Source organism: Phoenix dactylifera, chromosome 7, assembly GCF_051530095.1.
Source record: "Phoenix dactylifera cultivar Ajwa chromosome 7, Ajwa_hap1_PhDact_Kaust_v1.1, whole genome shotgun sequence".
Taxonomy (NCBI): domain Eukaryota; kingdom Viridiplantae; phylum Streptophyta; class Magnoliopsida; order Arecales; family Arecaceae; genus Phoenix; species Phoenix dactylifera.
In genome coordinates this window covers 28,403,257-28,422,713 of record NC_143196.1, presented here as the reverse complement: position 1 = coordinate 28,422,713, position 19,457 = coordinate 28,403,257, and the positions used below count along the sequence as shown (strand labels likewise).

The following is a 19,457-nucleotide window of genomic DNA, read 5'->3' as shown; positions in this document are numbered from 1 at the left end:
TTGGTGACACCAACATTTTCCTCCCTGCCCCTTGTGTTGTTGGGCTGCTGCTTTGGTAGCCTTGAGAGCCTTTGGGGGCTGACTAAAGTTTCCACAAGGTGATATGGTCTGACAACTTTTGTAATTGGTCCCTATGAATTGTTGGAATGGACTGAACCCTGACATTGCCGCTTGAGATGTTATAGCCTTCCACTCCCAGCAGTGAGTACCAACCTTCCACGCTCCACTTCACTTTATCACTTCATTGGTAAACCCATCATCCGGTACACCCATTGAAGCCTAAAAAAAAAAGGAGAGCATGAGAGATCATTTCTCCTTTTACCTCCTCAGCTGAAAGAGGTTTGGGGGTATGACATCACCATGATGATAAAATTGAAGATAGCAGTGACAATAAGCTAATTTCACCCATTATAGCTATTAGTCATCAAGCCTTGATTTTTCATCATTTGGAATAACCAATTTTCACTATAGTCATTTATTGTTTGTTGATGATTGCCTACTTATGAGCGAGATTATATTTAGCTGCATATTTTTTCATGAGATCATGGTACTTGTATATTTAAAATATCGAGATCATTGCTAATCACAAAGACTCGTTTCTTTTGTCGAACAGTCCGATTCGAAATTATCAGAATCATGACTGAGAGAGTACGGGAAACTTGGATGATGCCATTAGAGGATGTTGAGAGTCTGGGAAGTCTGGGAACAAGGACTAGATTTTTCTTCTTAGAGAGGCTAATTACTATATTTATGCATTGCCATGGTGTGGTTACAGCAACCCTTTTAATGTGTGGGACGTAAATTGGAAAACGACCATTGCTAGATTGGAGAGAATACTAAAGAGACGCTTCCATGCCACAAAAGTGACACTTCCTATGCTTTAAAAGTGACAAAACATCAAGGGGAAGAACATGGAACACAGGCACGCATGCTCGGATCTCTGCAGGGGATGTCTAAGAGTTAAATCCATTTCAAGAATTGTCGCAATGCCCAATGAAAAGAATGGACAGAGGCCACAAATTCTTGATCTGATATGATCATATCGCATAATAAAGGATGGTTTGCTTCAATTAAACCTCTTTGGATCTCATGGAGAGCTAAACCTCTTGGGAGGAATAGCTACTTTAATCTCGTCTTATCCTATAATCTGATCTCAAGATTTTTCTAACTGGAGCACTTATAAAGACTTCTTTGAGCAAACATCTATATAGATTTCAGGTAATAAAACTCCACCCTGTGGAACTACAGCCCTTTGCCTTACCCATTTTATAAAAGGCTATTTACTTAGTCTTTCCTCTATGAACAAAAAAATAGTCGTTCTTGGAAGAAGTTAAGCAACCCTTTAGAAGAAAGGAAGGGTCAAAAAGGCTAGGTTGTTTGGTTGTTTATCCACACAGTCTTTGTTCAGATGACCCATCATTTTGAAACCATTTATGAGGGTTGCAGGGGGAGAGATTAATTCAAGAACTGGGAAGGACCTAAACTCCAGGCTCCCCAAGCTCAGGATCACAGTAACAAGGACTGTAGGATCTCTATTACATAACTATTTGTAAAATCTGAAACAGGATATCCTAACACCACTTATTAATTTCTAAGCAGCTAACAAGTACTCTGGGAAACAACTTTGAACTACTTAGTTACTTATATGTCGAACAATTTTTTTTTCTTAGTTGCATTAAAGCAAAAAATTGATCTTATTGGAGGAACGAGTAAATGGTCAAGCCATCAATAGTCCAGTTTTAAGACACCCTCCCATTTAGGTGGCATCTTGGGCATAGCTCAATGTCTCCATAAGTGCTCCAGAGACTTGGTTTTTTCCACAAGAGGCACCATGGACCCACTGATAGAGAACAGGCAGTTTTAGCTAATTGCCATGCCACCATCTAATCCCCATCAGTTCTCTATATTTTGGAACAATAACTGAACCAAATCAATCATGGAACGAACTAAACCAATCCAATCAACGAGCATCAAGTTGATTCAGGTTGATTCTCAAATTACTCAATAATTTAAAGAGAGCAATTTTTTATGGGCTCGTTTGGTTCGCAGGAAAAGAAAGAGGGAAAGTAATAAGATGCCTCTTGTTTGGTTGGAGTTTTTCAAGGAGAGAGAAGAAAAAGTTGTATTCCCATGGGAATATGATTCCCACATTTCATGGAAAAGTCTTTTTCATGAGAAACATGGGAAATTAAGTTACTTTCCCATGAGGCGGGAATCACTCCATTTTTACTTTTTCCCAAAAAGTCCCTTCAGCATTAAAGAAGCATTAAAAATACTTTAAAAACCTAATTTTTATTAAGGGCATAATAGGAATTATACATAACTTTCCTAGGAAAGTGGATGACCAACCAAACATAAGCATTTTGGAAATTTGTCACTTTCCCATGGTCAACCAAACATGTCAAAAATACTTTTCTAGGCATCCTCTTTTTAGGAATTTGTTTCGCAAGAATCATATTCCTAAGAGGAAAAATGCTTCCTGCGAACCAAACGAGCCTATATTTTTATCAATTCTATTCAAAAAAAGCAATTTAGAGGAAGATATGAAAATATGAACTAATAGACAACTGATTCACAGGAGTTTGCTGAAAGGGATCGGGCCATTCGTCATGCACCAAAACAGAATGATGAATAGTGGTCCGGCGTCGTGTATCCCCCTTCCAAATCCTCACCAACCTCTCAGTATTCCAACTATCATAGATGCTATTAACCATACAATTTGACTCAACAAGCTTACAATACTGTGATTAAGTTCCAGGAAAATTTCTCAGTGAATAACCTAATCATGGCTTTCTCCAGTAAACCAAGTCATTGGAGGGATCCGTTCTTTTCTCAAAAACAAAATTGAGGTTACCAATTCAAAGGCAACCACATGATGTTGAAATCTCCTGCCACTGATGAGCGAAGCATGCGTTGACCAAATGGAGGAACAACAATCCACTGTCCAAAACGAAGGCAAGACGTTGATCAGATGGCTCAGTCTAGATTCAACTCTGGCAGGCGCGCCATCTTCCCACCAACCACTCCTATGTTACCTAATTCTCACACCAAACCCTTAAAAAACTGAATGAAAGAAAAGTAATCCTGGAATTTTGTTTATATTTAGCTCATTCATAATCCTCCTGTCCAAGAGTCCTAAGCTTGTCTGCCATCCATGGACTCATCTCTGTGCTTGACTCCCTCTTCTCATTCCTCCATCTCCCTAACATCTCTCAGCTCTCTTCAGGCTACGTCAGATGCCAAGAACCTAAGAACTATATCCTTCAAGTACCTTTCCATTCTCACCTCTTTTTTTGGTTAGCACTTGTTGGACTAGTAATAACATAGAGTTGATTGTATGATAGAACATGGAACAACAGGAAATACATGCAAGCAATCGGAAGAAGATACACAGTAAGATCGGACTGCATCACTGACCCAGCCATGGCGGTCGATACCTTGGTGAGCCCACGAGCAAACTCCTTGAAGCCATCTAAGACCATGGTCATAGCTGACCAAGCCACTGCTCTCAAAGAATCAGGTGTGCCCATCATAAAGTTGGCTGCAGGAGAGCCTGATTTTGACACCCCGAAAGTGGTGTCTGAGGTACCAGTTCTATAGCAAAGGATGTGTCTTCAATACAGATTATACAAATTGAAAAATTTTGACTTTTTTTCCCATCATCAATCATATTATTGTAATTCTTGGGGCTTTGATGGAATGCTTAGGCTGGAATTAATGCTATTCGCGAGGGCTACACAAGATACACGCCCAATGCTGGGACTTTGGAGCTCCGAAAGGCAATCTGTCATAAGCTCGAGGGTAAGAAGACAAAAACCTTAGCAGTGATGAGTTGATGATATGAATTCCAGGGAAGTAAATAAGTCAAGCTTGTCCTTGATACAGCGGAGAATGGGCTATCTTATACCCCTGATCAAATTCTGGTAAGCAATGGTTCCAAGCAATCTGCCCTACAGGCTGTGCTCGCAGTTTGTTCCCCAGGAGATGAGGTGAGATTCTTTCCATCCCTCGAACTTGCTAATATCCACTAAGAACAGGCATGTACTTACACATTGACATACTCTTCTGGCTTGAGCTTTACTTTTTCCAAGTATAAGTTCATCGTAGAACCCTGGGAACTTAGTTGATTACTAAAACTCTGATAGAAAGCAACACATCACCAAGTTTTTGATGATTGTAGCAGATTATGTCCTCTTAGTGTAATACCCCTAAAAAAAAAAAAAAAAAAAAAAAGATGGACGGGCCGGCCCGAAAAGACCGGGCCCATCCACCCGTTTACAATCGTGCCCTAGGCACGATCGTGGGAGAAAAAAAAAAAAACGAGAAGAGAGGGGGGGGGGGGGGGCGGCGACGTTAGAGGGGGTGACTCGCCGGAGGAGACCGAGTGCCGGAGAGGCGACGGTTCCGAGATCCGGCTGACCGTGGAGGAAGCCCCAAAGCCCCTTTCCTTCGGTGAAGACCATCCACAAATCGGGAGAAGAGAGGAGTTTGATCCGAGCTTGTTTCCTTTGATTTTCTCGCCGGAAAGGGTCGCCGGAGCACTCCGTCGGACTGAGGTAAGTGTGGTGCCTCTCCTTGCACATCCTTTGCTAGATTTTGGGTTGCGCCGGTTGGGGTTTGGGCGATGAGATCGCCGGAGAAGAGTCCGAAACAGGGAACCCCTGTTTCGGCTTTTCTCCTCCGGATTTTGCCGCCGCCGGCCGCCGGGTTGGCCGGAGCTATGGTCTTGGGGGTTGAATCGGGACTGTGGGTTGGTTGAGAGGGATTTTTAGGGTTTTAGAGGGGATGGGAAGAGGTGGACCGAGATCTCCTTCCTCGTGATTCCACCTCCTTTCCTTCCCCTCGTTGGTTGGTCGCCGGCCGACCACTGTCGCCGGTGGTGCCGCAGTTGATGGCCATCACTGGCCGGCCGTCGTCGCCGAGGATGGGCACCTTGGTGGCTGTGCCATCCTGATCCGAGAAGAGAGGGAGGGACCGGTCCCCCTGTTTTGAGAAGGAGGAAGAGTTTTCTCTCTCCTCTCTTCTCTCTCCTAGGTTCTCTCGCTTGTTTATTAGTTCCTCTCCCTTGGATTATTTCTCTCTACAGTTTCTCTCTCTAGATTGGAGTTTTCTCTCTCTAGTTTGATAAGAGGAGACCATTGTTTGTACAGACTGCTGGATAGTCGTAGGTCAATGGAGGGTTTTGGGTTGTCAGATACTCCGGATAATTTTTAATATTGTCTTGGTTATATAGGAGAACAATCTGTTAACAGACGAAAGGACGCTGAGCAGGGTTCTGCATATCCGGATTTATAGATGGCCATGAGGGCGGGTGATTAGTCTGTCTGAGTTAACAAAGGTAAGAATTCTTGTACGCCAATCCTACATGATATAAATATTTTGCACTATATATATATGTTTGATATGCTATGATCCAGGCAAAGCAAAATGGTTTTTATATTTAAATTGTATTTTGATCGTCTTTGCTTGTGATTGGTATAATGATAGATGCATGCATGCGCATAACCTACACCTGCAAAATTTGACTGATGGATGTGGTGCTCTAAACTAACCATATGATATTGGTTGCCCCGTCACGGGCTGGAAACGTGACTGTGGTTAGTTTATAGCCGGAAATAAACATAAAGAAAATTGATGTGTAGATGTAAACTGGATTGTATGAAAAGGAACTTTGGGTTTATCTTGTTATTATGGCAGGCCCCGTCACAGGCTGAAAATGTGGTATTTTGGTAGGCCCCCTCACAAGCTAGAAATGTGGAACTATAATGTGCAGGCCCCGCCACAGGCTGAAAATGTGATATTTTGGTAGGCCCCCTCACAGGCTAGAAATGTGGAACTATAATGTGCAGGCCCTGTTGTCGGCACCCCACGCCGGAACCCACTCACACCAGCGCCGCCACCGACGTCGGACAAGCAAGAGAGATACAAACGGATAAGCACTCTCTCGCTCCCTCGACTCCGGACTCAAGGATCACCTCTTCGCTCCGCCTACGAAGGGCAAAAGATTACCCCGTGGTATCAGTAGGGTAAAACACTTGAGCACCGCAACGGATTATCAAAGATCAAAGGAAGAAGAAGGAAGAAAATAGCAAAGCAAACACAAAGGTGTAACGAGGTTCGGCTACAAATAGCCTACGTCCTCCACCGCTCCAAATCTCAATAAGGATGAACTGATTACAGAGATAGCACACACCCGAACGATCACAAGCGATCGATCTACAAGAGATTCACACAGAATTCCCTTTGCACAAGAAGTAGGATCCCAATCCTCTTCTTCTCTAGAACCCTAGCCTCACAAACAAGAGTATCTCTCAAATATACGGCCAATCGCTATAACCCTAGGGCTCTCATGAGTCCTATATATAGTCTCAAGACCTTCAGATGATCATAGCCGTCGAAACGCCAACAAAACACCAAAAGAAAACTCATCCGTATGATTTCCGCGAGCTCGAGTCGACTCGGCTTTAGTTCGAGTCGACTCGGGCACGTCTTGACAACTTCCAGTATGACTGGCACGATCTCGAGTCGACTCCACTGTATCTCGAGTCGACTCGACGATGCTCCGAGTCGACTCGACGATGCTCCGAGTCGACTCGACTGTAGTTCGAGTCGACTCTGACAGTCCAGACAGAAACATGGTTTTTGCGGCTTTCTCCTCTCGGGTCGACTCGACAGACCTCGAGTCGACTCGACTGTTCCCGAGTCGACTCGACTGTAACTCGAGTCGACTCCGACAGTCCACCAGACGGAACTATTCAGAATTGATTCTCCTTCAATTCTCTTCATCACTAAAGGTCTCCACATACCCCAACAATCTCCCACTTGGAGACCTTGGGTATATTCTCTTGTTACTTGGTTCTCCTCTGTGCTCCCACTGAAACTGGATCATCCTAGTGAAATCGGTACGATGCCTCCTCAACGTCTTCAAGCATGAAGACCAGCAGAAGCTGAACAGCTCCTCAGCTTCTCCACCGTGACGACCTTCGTCAACATATCTGCAGGATTCTGACTTGTATGAATTTTCTCCAACTTGACGAGTCCCTGCTCGAGCAATGACCTCACGAAGTGGTACCGTATGTCAATATGCTTCGTCCTTGAATGAAAAGCTGAATTCTTCGCCAGATGAATTGCACTTTGACTGTCTGAATATAACATGCAATCCTTCTGTTCCTTCCCAAGCTCCTTCATCAAGCCTTGAAGCCATATTAGTTCCTTGCACGCCTCTGTGGCTGCCACATACTCCGCCTCCGTAGTCGACAATGCAACAACTGGTTGCAACCTGGAAATCCAACTGACGGCTCCACTGCCCAAGGTGAACAAGTACCCTGTCGTGCTTCTCCTGCCGTCCAAGTCCCCTGCCATGTCTGAGTCCACATAGCCCTGTAACCGGATCTCAGAACCTCCATAGCACAATGACATGTGCTCAGTGCCTTTCAGATACCTCAGTATCCATTTGACCGCGCGCCAATGCTCCAAGCCTGGGCAGCTCATGAAGCGACTCACAACTCCCACTGCTTGAGCAATGTCTGGTCTCGTACACACCATAGCGTACATCAAGCTCCCCACTGCCGATGCATACGGGATTTTTGACATATTGAGCTCCTCCACCCGCGTCTTCGGACTTTGCCCGTTTGAGAGCTTAAAATGGGCACCCAGCGGTGTGCCAACAGGTTTGGCACCCTCCATGCAGAATCTCCTGAGTACTCGGCTGATGTACTCCGCCTGAGATAGTCTGAGGATATGTTTAGACCTATCTCTGCTGATCCGCATCCCAAGGATCTGTTTTGCTGCTCCTAGATCCTTCATTGCAAATTTTCTTGACAGCTTCAGCTTCAATTTTGCAATCTCATGCATGCTAGCTCCTGCAACTAACATGTCATCAACATACAATAGCAAGATAATGTAAGATGTACCGAAGTCCCGGAAGTAGCAACAGTGATCCTCCTGACATCTCCTGTATCCTATCTCAAGCATGTAACTATCGAACTTGAGATACCATTGTCTGGGTGCCTGTTTCAAACCATAGAGGCTTTTCTTTAGTTTGCAGACTAAGTCACCCGTGCCAGCTGCAATGTATCCCTCCGGCTGCTGCATATATATCTCCTCATCGAGATCTCCGTGGAGAAAGGCCGTCTTCACATCAAGCTGCTCTAAGTGAAGATCCTCTACTGCCACCATGCTCAGCACCGCTCGAATAGTACTCATCTTGACTACAGGAGAAAAGATCTCTGTGAAGTCGATACCTGCTCTCTGCTGAAATCCTTTTACAACCAGTCTGGCCTTGTATCGCTTCTTCCCGCCTTGCTCTTCCTTCAGCCTGTAAACCCATTTGTTTGACAGTGCTTTCTTCCCCTTGGGCAGATCCACCAAATCCCACGTTTGATTCTGTTCCAATGACTTCATCTCATCATCCATGGCCAACTCCCACTCCTTTCTAGTATCAACCTCCAATGCCTCCGTGAAGCATTCAGGTTCGCCATTATCTGTGAGCAGCAAATAACTAAGAGTCCCATCATACCTTTGAGGAGGCTTCCCATGAGTACTACGAGTGGACCTTCTTAGTTGTGGAGGGGGTGCCATTGCTTCAGGTTCTTGCTCTAACTGAGTCTTCTGACCAGAATTTGTAGACTCCTCTTCAGGATCCACAAAACACGGCTCAACAGGTTTTGTTTCTGATTCAGTGCTCTGCTGCATTTTCTCATTGAATACCACATCATTACTACGAATGATCTTCTTGTGTTCGGGATCCCAAAGCCGGTACCCAAACTGTTGACCTCCGTATCCAACGAAAATACACTTCTTTGATTTGGCGTCTAGTTTGCTTCTTTGACTGGAATCAACATGGACATAACTGGTACAACCGAATACTCGTAAGTGCGCCAAATCAATCTTCTTCGCTGTCCATGCTTCCTCAGGAATCCCAAATTCAAGTTTCTTTGATGGCTCTCTGTTGATCAAGTAGGCAGCAGTGTTAACTGCTTCCGCCCAAAACTGCTGTGGCAATCCAGCATGTATCCTCATACTCCTGGCACGCTCATTAATTGTTCTGTTCATCCTTTCAGCAACTCCATTTTGTTGTGGTGTTCCTGGAACTGTCCTTTGCCTGACGATCCCAGCATCTGCACAGTAGTCCTCAAACTCCCTGCTACAATACTCACCCCCGTTGTCCGATCTCAGGCATTTCAACCTCTTTCCTGTCTCGAGTTCTACCATCGTCTGCCATCTCCTGAAGACCCCAAATACCTCTGACTTGTGCTTCAAGAAGAACACCCAAAGCTTCCTGGTAGCATCATCAATAAAAGTAACATAGTACTGAGATCCACCAATGGAAGAAACTGGTGCAGGCCCCCACACGTCCGTGTGCACGAGATCTAGCTTTTCTTGCTTCCGAGGTTTACCTTCTTTGTTGAATGAAACACGCTTCTGCTTTCCGAGAACACAATCCTCACAGAAGTCCATCTCAACACTCCTGAGACCCTGCAGCTTTCCTAACTGGTGCATCACCTCCAGTCCCTGATAACTCATGTGCCCAAGTCTACAATGCCATAACTTGGTGTCCACATCTGCTGCAACAACTCCAATAGAGTTCTCCGTGCCGTTGGTGACATAAAGTGTCCCAACCTTCTTGCCACTAGCCACCGTCAACGAACCTCTGGATATCTTCCACTGATCAGCTGTGAAAGTAGCCTTGTACCCCTGGCTCGCCAACTGTCCAACAGAAATCAGATTCCTCTGCAGTTGAGGTACGTGCCGTACGTCCTCAAGCTCAAGTGAAGATCCAGAAACCAACTTCACTTCCGCGCTTCCCCTTCCTTGTATGGTGCAAGGCTCTCCATCCCCTAGGTAGACTTTGCCAAAGTCTCCCTTCTCATATCCTCCAAGAAGCTTCCGTTGGGATGTAGCATGGAAAGACGCGCCCGAGTCTATCACCCAAGACTCGTCACAGGTAGACAAAGATAGAACGAGGGCATCCATATCACCGTCTTCAGCAAGATTTGCCAGATCCTTGCTGACTCCTTCGGTGTGGTCGCCTTGCTTCCCTTTAGGAGATTTGCAATCCCTCCTAAAGTGCCCCGTCTTCCCGCAGTTCCAGCACTTCGCTCCCTTGTTCTGAGGTGCTCGAGACCTGCTGGATCTCGACTTCGAGTCGCTTCGAAATCGACCGTCCTTCTTTTGTCTTCCCCGGTCAGAGGTGTTTAGTGCACTTCCAGACGACTCCGTAGCTCCAGAAGATTTCCTTCTTGCTTCTTCACTCAGAAGCACTCCCACAACGTCATCAAAAATCAACTTCCCCGTTGCCGAAGAGTTGCTCACCGCCATCACCAGGCCCTCCCAGCTATCAGGCAATCCGGAGAGGATTAGCAATGCCCGAATCTCATCGTCAAAACTAATCTCCACTGACTCCAACTGGGCCGTGAGTCCATTGAACTCGTTGAGGTATTCTGCTACGCTGCCGCCATTTTTCATACGAAGATTAAACAACCTCTTCATGAGAAATACCTTGTTTGATGCTGAGGGTTTCTCGTACATCCGCGACAATGTTGCCATCAACTCCATCGTCGTCTTCTCGTTTTTGATGTTGAATGCCACTTGGGATGCAAGTGACAATCTGATGGTGCCGAGCGTCTTCCGATCGAGGACCTCCCAGTCTTCATCGGACATCTTCTCTGATTTCTTTGCTCTACCTCCAAGAGGTAAATAGAGATCCTTCTGATAAAGGTAATCTTCTATTTGCATCTTCCAAAACCCGAAGTTCGTGCCATTGAACTTCTCAATTCGCAACTTCCCTTCATCCGCCATTGCAGAATAACCAATAGCTCTGATACCAATTGTTGTCGGCACCCCACGCCGGAACCCACTCACACCAGCGCCGCCACCGACGTCGGACAAGCAAGAGAGATACAAATGGATAAGCACTCTCTCGCTCCCTCGACTCCGGACTCAAGGATCACCTCTTCGCTCCGCCTACGAAGGGCAAAAGATTACCCTGTGGTATCAGTAGGGTAAAACACTTGAGCACCGCAACGGATTATCAAAGATCAAAGGAAGAAGAAGGAAGAAAATAGCAAAGCAAACACAAAGGTGTAACAAGGTTCGGCTACAAATAGCCTACGTCCTCCACCGCTCCAAATCTCAATAAGGATGAACTGATTACAGAGATAGCACACACCCGAACGATCACAAGCGATCGATCTACAAGAGATTCACACAGAATTCCCTTTGCACAAGAAGTAGGATCCCAATCCTCTTCTTCTCTAGAACCCTAGCCTCACAAACAAGAGTATCTCTCAAATATACGGCCAATCGCTATAACCCTAGGGCTCTCATGAGTCCTATATATAGTCTCAAGACCTTCAGATGATCATAGCCGTCGAAACGCCAACAAAACACCAAAAGAAAACTCACCCGTATGATTTCCGCGAGCTCGAGTCGACTCGGGCACGTCTGGACAACTTCCAGTATGACTGGCACGATCTCGAGTCGACTCCACTGTATCTCGAGTCGACTCGACAATGCTCCGAGTCGACTCGACTGTAGTTCGAGTCGACTCTGACAGTCCAGACAGAAACATGGTTTTTGCGGCTTTCTCCTCTCGGGTCGACTCGACAGACCTCGAGTCGACTCGACTGTTCCCGAGTCGACTCGACTGTAACTCGAGTCGACTCCGACAGTCCACCAGACGGAACTATTCAGAATTGATTCTCCTTCAATTCTCTTCATCACTAAAGGTCTCCACATACCCCAACAGGCCCCGCCACAGGCTGAAAATGTGATACTTTGGCAGGCCCCATCACAGGCTAGAAATGTGGAACTATAATGTGCAGGCCCCGCCACAGGCTGAAAATGTGATAATTTGGTTGTCCCACCACAGGCTGAGAAATGTGACCAAGATTTGACCCAAAGTCGGAAAGATAATTAATCTGGATCAAGTTGAAGAAAAGACATTGAAACTATAATACAAGTTTATGAGCTATCATATGCTATATATTTCTTGTGTGGCTGGACTTTTATTGATGTTTGATGTACATACTTGTATCGATTATTTGAGCTTTGATAGCCGGTTTATGACTTCATAATATGTGCTTCGACTTGTCGTGGTTTTCATATTTTTATTATTATTGTGTTGGTGTGGATGTGTAGGGATTCTTACTAGGCTGTAAAGCTCATCCCCCTTTTTTTTTCTTTCATTTTATCAGAGTTGCAGGATGCTTAGATTTAGATGGGATGGGCGCAGAGTGCAAGTATCAGAGTCATTAGCTAGTTAGTTTGTTTATCCTTCTTTGATGTCGATGAACATTTGAAGATTTTGTAATTGAACTAATTTGTTTATTTGGACATGTCGGACTGCTCTATTTGAATTACTAGATTAATTGTGGATTTATTAGAATTTTTGGTTAATCATAGGCCTTGCATGATCTTTAGGGCACTGCTCTAGGGCTCATGCGGCCGGTCGCGTACCGGACCCGGGTGCTGGGTTCGGGGCGTGACAGAGTGGTATCAGAGCTTAAGGTTAAGATATCCTGAGGTTCAGGTTCAGGTGAGTGTGAGTAGGGAATCATGATTAAAAAAAACTATCAGAGACTTGGTTTATAATCACTTAAGATTGTAACAAGAATGATATTATAATCTAATGTTTAAGACCACTAGGGACTGTGGCCTTAGTGGCATCAGAGTTTGAGGTTTAAGATCATTGAAAATTGTGACAAATTGGAATCTGAGCATATATTTAAGATCACTAGGAATTGTGACAGAAATATATCATAGCTTAAGGTTACGATCATTTGGGACATGATAATTAAATTCAGTGCTTAAGGTGTGAGATCACTGGGCATTGTGATAAAATGTATGCATCGGATTTGGTTTTCGATGAGTGTAGAAGGAAAGTATAAATTGTCTGTGATCATGATAAGAGAGGTTAGACCTAAGATAAGTATAGGAAGGTTAACAATGGCATATCAGTTATACGATGTTTAGATATTATTTAAATGACCTGAAAATTCAAACTTGATATGGGTTTTGATATGATTGTACTTTTGATTTTGCTACTAATTATTAGAGTGAGATTTGTACGTAGATCTTCCATAGTATTGGAGTGAGCTAAGAAGATTTCATAATATTGAAAGGAACGTTCTTCGAAGTTGAAAATGCATGTGGATTATATCTGATATTGGCATGTTGGATATTGCAAATAGGTCTATTTCCTATTGATGTATTTGATTATTTTGAGACCATAGAGTATGCATATTGATGGAGGAATTCTAATTATTTGAATTCTCATATTTGGATTGGGCTACTGAATTTTTCTTATAATTGTTGGAGATTATTGGGTGTGTTAACTTGAAATCTTTGTCATTGTAAAATACAAAATTGAGTAGAAATTTCGATTTTGAGATGCTTATGTGAGTTATTATGTGTAGCATTGATCATAGACACTAAGAATTTTGGTGAAAAAGAATTTGGAGGTTGATAGGGTTAATTTCTACTCATAGTGATATTGGCTCAACAGTTCTAACCCATTGAATTTGAAGTAAATTCTGTTGGAAGGAAAATCAATGTAGATTTTCTGATTAAATTGCTAAGGGAATACAAGAATTACCCCTTTAAATTAAACCTAGATATTTTTGGATTCTAAAAAGGTTGTGGAGATCACGTAGTGATCTTAAACTTGACTAAAAGATTGGGGGTTAGTTATGTCACGCCCCCGCCTCTGCGAGGCACGTGAGGCACCTAGTGCCCACGTGGGGGCCACATGAGGGGGAAACACGGGGCTCCCCTACCAGATATTATCCGGTTCTGGGGCTTCACGCAAGCGTCCTTCACCCCTCTCCGGTTTTGTTTTCTACCCAAAACGCGTCTGCAGGATTTGGAGACACCCGCCTCATATGCCCAGGCTCTGGAACGAGTCTTTCCGATGTGGGACTATTGGGCCTCACACCCTTCCCACCATCGGACAAGAGCCGTCCTCGGCTCTGATACCAAATGTCACGCCCCCGCCTCTGCGAGGCACGTGAGGCACCTAGTGCCCACGTGGGGGCCACATGAGGGGGGAACACGGGGCTCCCCTGCCAGATATTGTCCGGTTCTGGGGCTTCACGCAAGCGTCCTTCACCCCTCCCCGGTTTTGTTTTCCACCCAAAACGCGTCTGCAGGATTTGGAGACACCCGCCTCATATGCCCAGGCTCTGGAACGAGTCTTTCCGATGTGGGACTATTGGGCCTCACAAGTTATGGTAAGTATACTCTATATAAATCGAGAACAAAAAGATCTAGAGGTTTTGCTCTAGTTCTACTTGAAAATTTAAAATTTGGATTTTCTTAGTCTCGATGCAAAGTGATACCTTGGACAGAAATCATTTTGTGCCTTTAGAGAATTTGATGAGTTAGATCAGAGTGCGCAGCGGAAGTGTAGTGGTTTGAGTTATTTTGAAACCGATAAGAAAAAGAAAAAAAAAATAATGATGATACCTTGATCTGAAGGGTATTATTATGGAAGACTTGAGTTAGTTTTCTACTAGAGGGGAATGTGTTGATTCTTTGCCTACTGGAAGTAGTTATGGGCTCTCCTATTTTTGATAATTCTAAGAAAAATTTTGGGGCATCTCAAATTTAACGTTAACGGATTGTTAGCTTTGTGATTAAGCTTGAGCCTGGAATGATTTAACATAGTTCTTCGACTCCTAGCTCTGACTTGTTAATCTATCTATTTGAAAAGGGTTTGCGGTTTTCCTAGGATAAAGATTGATCATTTAATCACAGGCAAAGTTAAGAAAAGAAAAATGATTATAGAATATTAAGAGCATTTGATACTAAAGATTTCTCCTATTTCTATTAAGCCAATTATGATCTCTATGTAGAATCAAGAGAAATTAATTTCTTTGGGATATAATTATGGCATTTTAATCCAAGGTTGGGAGTTGGAATTCTTTTGAAGGAGATCAAAAGAACTTACTACGTGTGATAAATAGAAAGGATTAAGTTTTGAGATGCTGTAATTTTTGTATGTCAAATCTTGTGGGTAGGTACTCCGAGAGGGAGACTATTTGAAATCTCAGGGATGATATAATGGATGCAATTTTTTTTTTAAAAAAAAATTTGAGCCTTCAAGTAAGTTAATTTCGAGGACGAAATTTTTTTTTTTTAAGGGGGAGAGTATGTAATACCCCTAAAAAAAAAAAAAAAAAAAAAGATGGACGGGCCGGCCCGAAAAGACCGGGCCCATCCACCCGTTTACAATCGTGCCCTAGGCACGATCGTGGGAGAAAAAAAAAAAACGAGAAGAGAGGGGGGGGGGCGGCGACGTTAGAGGGGGTGACTCGCCGGAGGAGACCGAGTGCCGGAGAGGCGACGGTTCCGAGATCCGGCTGACCGTGGAGGAAGCCCCAAAGCCCCTTTCCTTCGGTGAAGACCATCCACAAATCGGGAGAAGAGAGGAGTTTGATCCGAGCTCGTTTCCTTTGATTTTCTCGCCGGAAAGGGTCGCCGGAGCACTCCGTCGGACTGAGGTAAGTGTGGTGCCTCTCCTTGCACATCCTTTGCTAGATTTTGGGTTGCGCCGGTTGGGGTTTGGGCAATGAGATCGCCGGAGAAGAGTCCGAAACAGGGAACCCCTGTTTCGGCTTTTCTCCTCCGGATTTTGCCGCCGCCGGCCGCCGGGTTGGCCGGAGCTATGGTCTTGGGGGTTGAATCGGGACTGTGGGTTGGTTGAGAGGGATTTTTAGGGTTTTAGAGGGGATGGGAAGAGGTGGACCGAGATCTCCTTCCTCGTGATTCCACCTCCTTTCCTTCCCCTCGTTGGTTGGTCGCCGGCCGACCACTGTCGCCGGTGGTGCCGCAGTTGATGGCCATCACTGGCCGGCCGTCGTCGCCGAGGATGGGCACCTTGGTGGCTGTGCCATCCTGATCCGAGAAGAGAGGGAGGGACCGGTCCCCCTGTTTTGAGAAGGAGGAAGAGTTTTCTCTCTCCTCTCTTCTCTCTCCTAGGTTCTCTCGCTTGTTTATTAGTTCCTCTCCCTTGGATTATTTCTCTCTACAGTTTCTCTCTCTAGATTGGAGTTTTCTCTCTCTAGTTTGATAAGAGGAGACCATTGTTTGTACAGACTGCTGGATAGTCGTAGGTCAATGGAGGGTTTTGGGTTGTCAGATACTCCGGATAATTTTTAATATTGTCTTGGTTATATAGGAGAACAATCTGTTAACAGACGAAAGGACGCTGAGCAGGGTTCTGCATATCCGGATTTATAGATGGCCATGAGGGCGGGTGATTAGTCTGTCTGAGTTAACAAAGGTAAGAATCCTTGTACGCCAATCCTACATGATATAAATATTTTGCACTATATATATATGTTTGATATGCTATGATCCAGGCAAAGCAAAATGGTTTTTATATTTAAATTGTATTTTGATCGTCTTTGCTTGTGATTGGTATAATGATAGATGCATGCATGCGCATAACCTACACCTGCAAAATTTGACTGATGGATGTGGTGCTCTAAACTAACCATATGATATTGGTTGCCCCGTCACGGGCTGGAAACGTGACTGTGGTTAGTTTATAGCCGGAAATAAACATAAAGAAAATTGATGTGTAGATGTAAACTGGATTGTATGAAAAGGAACTTTGGGTTTATCTTGTTATTATGGCAGGCCCCGTCACAGGCTGAAAATGTGGTATTTTGGTAGGCCCCCTCACAGGCTAGAAATGTGGAACTATAATGTGCAGGCCCCGCCACAGGCTGAAAATGTGATATTTTGGTAGGCCCCCTCACAGGCTAGAAATGTGGAACTATAATGTGCAGGCCCCGCCACAGGCTGAAAATGTGATACTTTGGCAGGCCCCATCACAGGCTAGAAATGTGGAACTATAATGTGCAAGCCCCGCCACAGGCTGAAAATGTGATAATTTGGTTGCCCCACCACAGGCTGAGAAATGTGACCAAGATTTGACCCAAAGTCGGAAAGATAATTAATCTGGATCAAGTTGAAGAAAAGACATTGAAACTATAATACAAGTTTATGAGCTATCATATGCTATATATTTCTTATGTGGCTGGACTTTTATTGATGTTTGATGTACATACTTGTATCGATTATTTGAGCTTTGATAGCCGGTTTATGACTTCATAATATGTGCTTCGACTTGTCGTGGTTTTCAGATTTTTATTATTATTGTGTTGGTGTGGATGTGTAGGGATTCTTACTGGGCTGTAAAGCTCATCCCCCTTTTTTTTTCTTTCATTTTATCAGAGTTGCAGGATGCTTAGATTTAGATGGGATGGGCGCAGAGTGCAAGTATCAGAGTCATTAGCTAGTTAGTTTGTTTATCTTTCTTTGATGTCGATGAACATTTGAAGATTTTGTAATTGAACTAATTTGTTTATTTGGACATGTCGGACTGCTCTATTTGAATTACTAGATTAATTGTGGATTTATTGGAATTTTTGGTTAATCATAGGCCTTGCATGATCTTTAGGGCACTGCTCTAGGGCTCATGCGGCCGGTCGCGTACCGGACCCGAGTGCTGGGTTCGGGGCGTGACACTTAGCTTCATTCCAGTGGCTGCTTTCTTGAAAGTTATCAAGTAAATTTTCTCAAGCATACTTTCTTCCTTCAGGTTATAGTTCCAGCACCATACTATGTCAGCTATCCTGAAATGGCTAGGCTAGCTGATGCAAAACCAGTAATCCTGCGCACGAGTATTGCAGACAATTTTCTTCCCAAGCCAGAGTCACTCGCTTCCATACTCAATGAGAAGTCAAGGTTGCTAATAATCTGCTCCCCTTCCAATCCCACTGGAGCTGTTTATCCCAGAGAGCTGCTCGAAGAGATTGCTGATATAGTTAGAAAGCATCCAAGGCTACTAGTAAGCTTTGTCAGATATGAAGTTCAGATATTCCAACTCCTTCAAAGTAACTAGGCTTTAACCTTCTTACCCTGTCAGGTGATGACTGATGAGATATATGAGCACATCATCTTCCCACCAGCAAAGCACACGAGCTTTGCTTCCTTACCTGGAATGTGGGAAAGAACCCTGACTGTGAATGGCTTTTCAAAGGTAGTTCAGTAAGTTATGTAAGCATTACTTATAGTTCATGAAGAACCCATAAGAATTTATTTGCAGCAATCAATAAATCCACAAACCCAACATGCATAAAAAGATTTGAAGTACCTGCTTGAAATGTTGAAAAATTGTACTTCGTAGACATTTGCAATGACTGGCTGGCGACTTGGATACCTTGCCGGTCCGACACACTTTGTAGCAGCATGCGGAAAGATTCAGAGCCAGGTAAATATTCTTTCTACCGTTGTGATCTCCATTTCATTGCATACTGTTGATCGATAATTGAAAAACGAAATGTTGGTGTAAGATGTTGTGGATCAAAATAGCATTGCTGTTCATGGAAGCTGATTTTGAGCACATGTTTGTCCTTTGCATCATCTGTTAGTAGACATTCAAAGTAGTAACCCATAATGAAGGATTGTGAGTTGATTGCAGGCCACATCAGGAGCCAGCAGCATTTCACAGAAGGCAGGACTCGCAGCATTGGGGATGGGCTTTGCAGGTGGTGAAACAGTTTCTACCATGGTCAAGGCATTTCAGGAGCGACGGGATTTCTTAGTTAAAGCTTTCGGGGAACTCAAGGGTGTTAAGATAGCTGAGCCACAAGTAAACAGCTTTCTCCATCTTTTTATCTACCTTTCCAGTATTTGGCCACTTGATCAAATGCAATCTCTTTTTGCAGGGAGCCTTCTATCTGTTTCTTGATGTCAGTGCCTACTATGGAGCTGAGATTGAAGGGTTTGGCACTATCACAGACTCTGAATCTCTTTGCCGCTTTCTGCTGGAGAAGGCTCAGGTAAGAGAAACTATGTGTTATTAGCATGGGTCTCAAATCAGGGATTAGCTGAACTAGAAAATTGTTGTCCAAATGCAGGTTGCACTTGTCCCAGGAGATGCATTCGGGGATGACAACTGCATCAGGATCTCCTATGCAGAGTCTCTGCCAACCATAAAAGAGGCAGTGGAGAGGATAAAGAAAGCTATGGTGCTTATTAGGCCAAAGATTCCACTTTGATCACTTAAAATAATGTTCTAGTATCAAAATCACCATTGCAGTCACAGCAGTTAGTGTCTAAATTGTCATTAAGGAATAAATTGAGGAAAGTAAAACAAAAAAAGGAAGGACTGTATGATTCCACTTCTTCTTCTCCACCTCCCACGGTCGGTCGATCGTGGTCGACCACAGCAGACGCTAATGGGCCTTTGTTTTCTTTTTCTTTTTCTTTTTCTGTCAAATATAAAACCTCTTCCCAGACAGACACAGAGTGGAACATTCTGAGCTATATCTATAATTGCCTAGCCTTCTTACTTAATGATCTCCCTCAAATAAGAGTTTGTGAAATTGTGACTTTTTCTTCCAAGAAAAGCGTTGTAGTATATTCTTTCATTGCAGTCAGAT

The 19,457-nt window shown here is 44.0% G+C and overlaps 1 protein-coding gene across 2 annotated transcripts; it reads left to right on the top strand.

Moving 5' to 3' along the window:
* Positions 1–3,091: 3,091 nt before the first annotated feature.
* On the top strand, positions 3,092–19,424 carry LOC103721058 (bifunctional aspartate aminotransferase and glutamate/aspartate-prephenate aminotransferase-like). Of its 2 annotated transcripts, none has more exons than XM_008811092.6 (10): positions 3,092–3,267; positions 3,345–3,585; positions 3,708–3,801; positions 3,886–3,989; positions 17,612–17,860; positions 17,939–18,052; positions 18,200–18,283; positions 18,494–18,664; positions 18,741–18,854; positions 18,933–19,424. In XM_008811092.6, exons 1-10 carry the CDS (start codon positions 3,155–3,157, stop codon positions 19,071–19,073), a joined length of 1,425 nt encoding a protein of 474 aa, XP_008809314.2. In that variant the 5' UTR covers positions 3,092–3,154; the 3' UTR covers positions 19,074–19,424. The 2 variants fall into 2 exon arrangements, with proteins under 2 accessions (XP_008809314.2, XP_008809315.2); XM_008811093.6 differs by having other exon boundaries at positions 3,101–3,267; positions 3,360–3,585.
* The last annotated feature ends 33 nt before the right edge of the window (positions 19,425–19,457 follow it).

Bases quoted from the DNA above. Each gene is read 5' to 3' on its own strand.
- LOC103721058 (XM_008811092.6), top strand. From the start codon at position 3,155: ATGGACTCATCTCTGTGCTTGACTCCCTCTTCTCATTCCTCCATCTCC. The intron at 3,268-3,344 runs GTACCTTTCCAT...ATTGTATGATAG, and splicing joins CTAAGAACTATATCCTTCAA to AACATGGAACAACAGGAAAT. The intron at 3,802-3,885 runs GTAAGAAGACAA...TCCTTGATACAG, and splicing joins AATCTGTCATAAGCTCGAGG to CGGAGAATGGGCTATCTTAT.